The sequence below is a fragment of the Emiliania huxleyi genome (genome assembly GCF_000372725.1).
Source record: "Emiliania huxleyi CCMP1516 unplaced genomic scaffold EMIHUscaffold_26, whole genome shotgun sequence".
Classification (NCBI taxonomy): domain Eukaryota; phylum Haptophyta; order Isochrysidales; family Noelaerhabdaceae; genus Emiliania; species Emiliania huxleyi.
Window position 1 is genome coordinate 817,931 of NW_005200088.1, and position 1,915 is coordinate 819,845.

General features: G+C 57.4%; 1 protein-coding gene across 1 annotated transcript in view; it reads right to left on the minus strand.

Annotated features, from left to right (window-relative positions):
- Nucleotides 1-1,404, minus strand: part of EMIHUDRAFT_206423 (hypothetical protein) — a gene marked incomplete at both ends in the record, with an annotated part of 2,473 nt that extends 1,069 nt beyond the window's left edge. Inside the window, 2 exons of the mRNA XM_005777602.1 lie at nucleotides 1,218-1,300; nucleotides 1,364-1,404. Coding sequence (XP_005777659.1) covers nucleotides 1,218-1,300; nucleotides 1,364-1,404 — 124 coding nt within the window. The remainder of the gene's footprint in view (nucleotides 1-1,217; nucleotides 1,301-1,363) is intronic.
- Between the last annotated feature and the right edge of the window lie 511 nt (nucleotides 1,405-1,915).

Sequence of the window (1,915 nt, forward strand, 5' to 3'; positions counted from 1 at the left end):
GATTGAGACGACGCTCGATACGTCTGCTAGGACCGGTGTTTTATCTATCTATATCCGCAGCGGCGGGACAGATCCGTTAGGAATGGGTAGGCATATGCCGGGCACTGTGAAGATGTGCGAGAGTTCGTGTCAGAGTAAGTTAGCAACAGGCAGCATGTGTGAGCGCGTGTCTGCGCCTGTGTGCGTGTGTCTGTGAACAAGCGTGTACGTACGTGTACGCGTGTGTGTGTGTGTGTGTGTGTGTGTATGTGTATGTGGTGTGTATGTGTGTGTGTGTGTGTGTGTGTGTGTGTGTGTGTGTGTGTGTGTGTGTGTGTGTGTGTGTGTGTGTGTGTGTGTGTGTGTGTGTGTGTGTGTGTGTGTGTGTGTGTGTGTGTGTGTGTGTGTGTGTGTGTGTGTGTGTGTGTGTGTGTGTGTGTGTGTGTGTGTGTGTGTGCGTGCGTGTGTGTGTGTGTGCGTGTGTGTGTGTGTGTGTGTGTGTGTGTGTGTGTGTGTGTGTGTGCGTGTGTGTGTGTGTGTGTGTGTGTGTGTGTGTGTGGTGCCCGCCATGCCCTCGACGTCGTTGGCCGAGCTCGAGGCGTAGCTGCCTACGTGATGCATACACACAACGTGAGGGCGGGAAGACGGTGTTGTGCAGTGTGTGTTCAGAGCACCGCGCGAGTACGAGGGGCTACGAGTACAGTAGCGGCCGCACAAACAGTGGTGTACGTGTCCTCTCGAGCGCTCGACAACACACAAGGATGCGTGTTCCGCTGCTGGGCCGCTGCTGGGCGTGGCTGCCGGCACAGAGGTGAGGTTGGGTGTGTACACCGCAGCCCGTTGTGTACTCTCGTGAAATCTCGTGAACTCTCGGCTGCCGACACAGAAGGTCAGCCCGTTGTGTAATCTCGTGTAATCTCGTGAAATCTCGTGAACTCTCGGCTGCCGACACAGAAGGTCAGCCCGTTGTGTAATCTCGTGTAATCTCGTGAAATCTCGTGAACTCTCGGCTGCCGACACAGAAGGTCAGCCCGTTGTGTAATCTCGTGTAATCTCGTGAAATCTCGTGAACTCTCGGCTGCCGACACAGAAGGTCAGCCCGTTGTGTAATCTCGTGTCATCTCATGTAATCTCGCGAAATCTCGTGTAACGGCTGCCGACACAGAAGGCCAGCCCGTTGTGTAATCTCGTGTAATCTCGTGAAATCTCGCGAAATCTCGTGTAACGGCTGCCGACACAGAAGGTCAGCCCGTTGTGCGGCGAGTCGACGGCGGCCAGAAGATGCTGCACGTCGCTCTCGCAGGACACAACGCGCGGCAACCTAGGTCAAGTCTTCGAGGAATTGTGAGTTCGAACGATGGGGTCCGATTCGGTTTTCGTTTACCCGAGCAGCGGCATGGGAGGGTCGTCCGGGTGGATGGCCATGTACACGCCGGCGGCCGCCTGTTCACAGACTCCGCTGTGAAGAGGCGCTGCCCGCGGGCAGGTGGAGTCTACGCACACACGCACGGCCACACCGCGGCCGGCACGACCTCGCGCAGAAAGTGGGCGAGGTTTGCCTGAGGGACGGTGAGGGGGAGGTAAACTCCTCCACGCACACACGCTGGGGCAAGGGGAGCGGCAAGGGCCGGGCGACCCTCGCGCCTCCACGACTAGACGACAGGAGCCCCACGGCGTTAGAAGTGCAAGGCCCGGTGCGCGTGGGCGAGCGGTGTGGGAGCGAGCGAGCGAGCGTGTGTGTGTGTGTGTGTGTGTGTGTGTGTGTGTGTGTGTGTGTGTGTGTGTGTGTGTGTGTGTGTGTGTGTGTTCGCGTGTGTGTGTGTGTGTGTGTGTGTGTGTGTGTGTGTGTGTGTGTGTGTGTGCGTGTGTGTGTGTGTGCGTGTGTGTTTGTGTGTGTGTGTGTGTGTGTGTGTGTGTGTGTGTAGTGGTTGGCCTG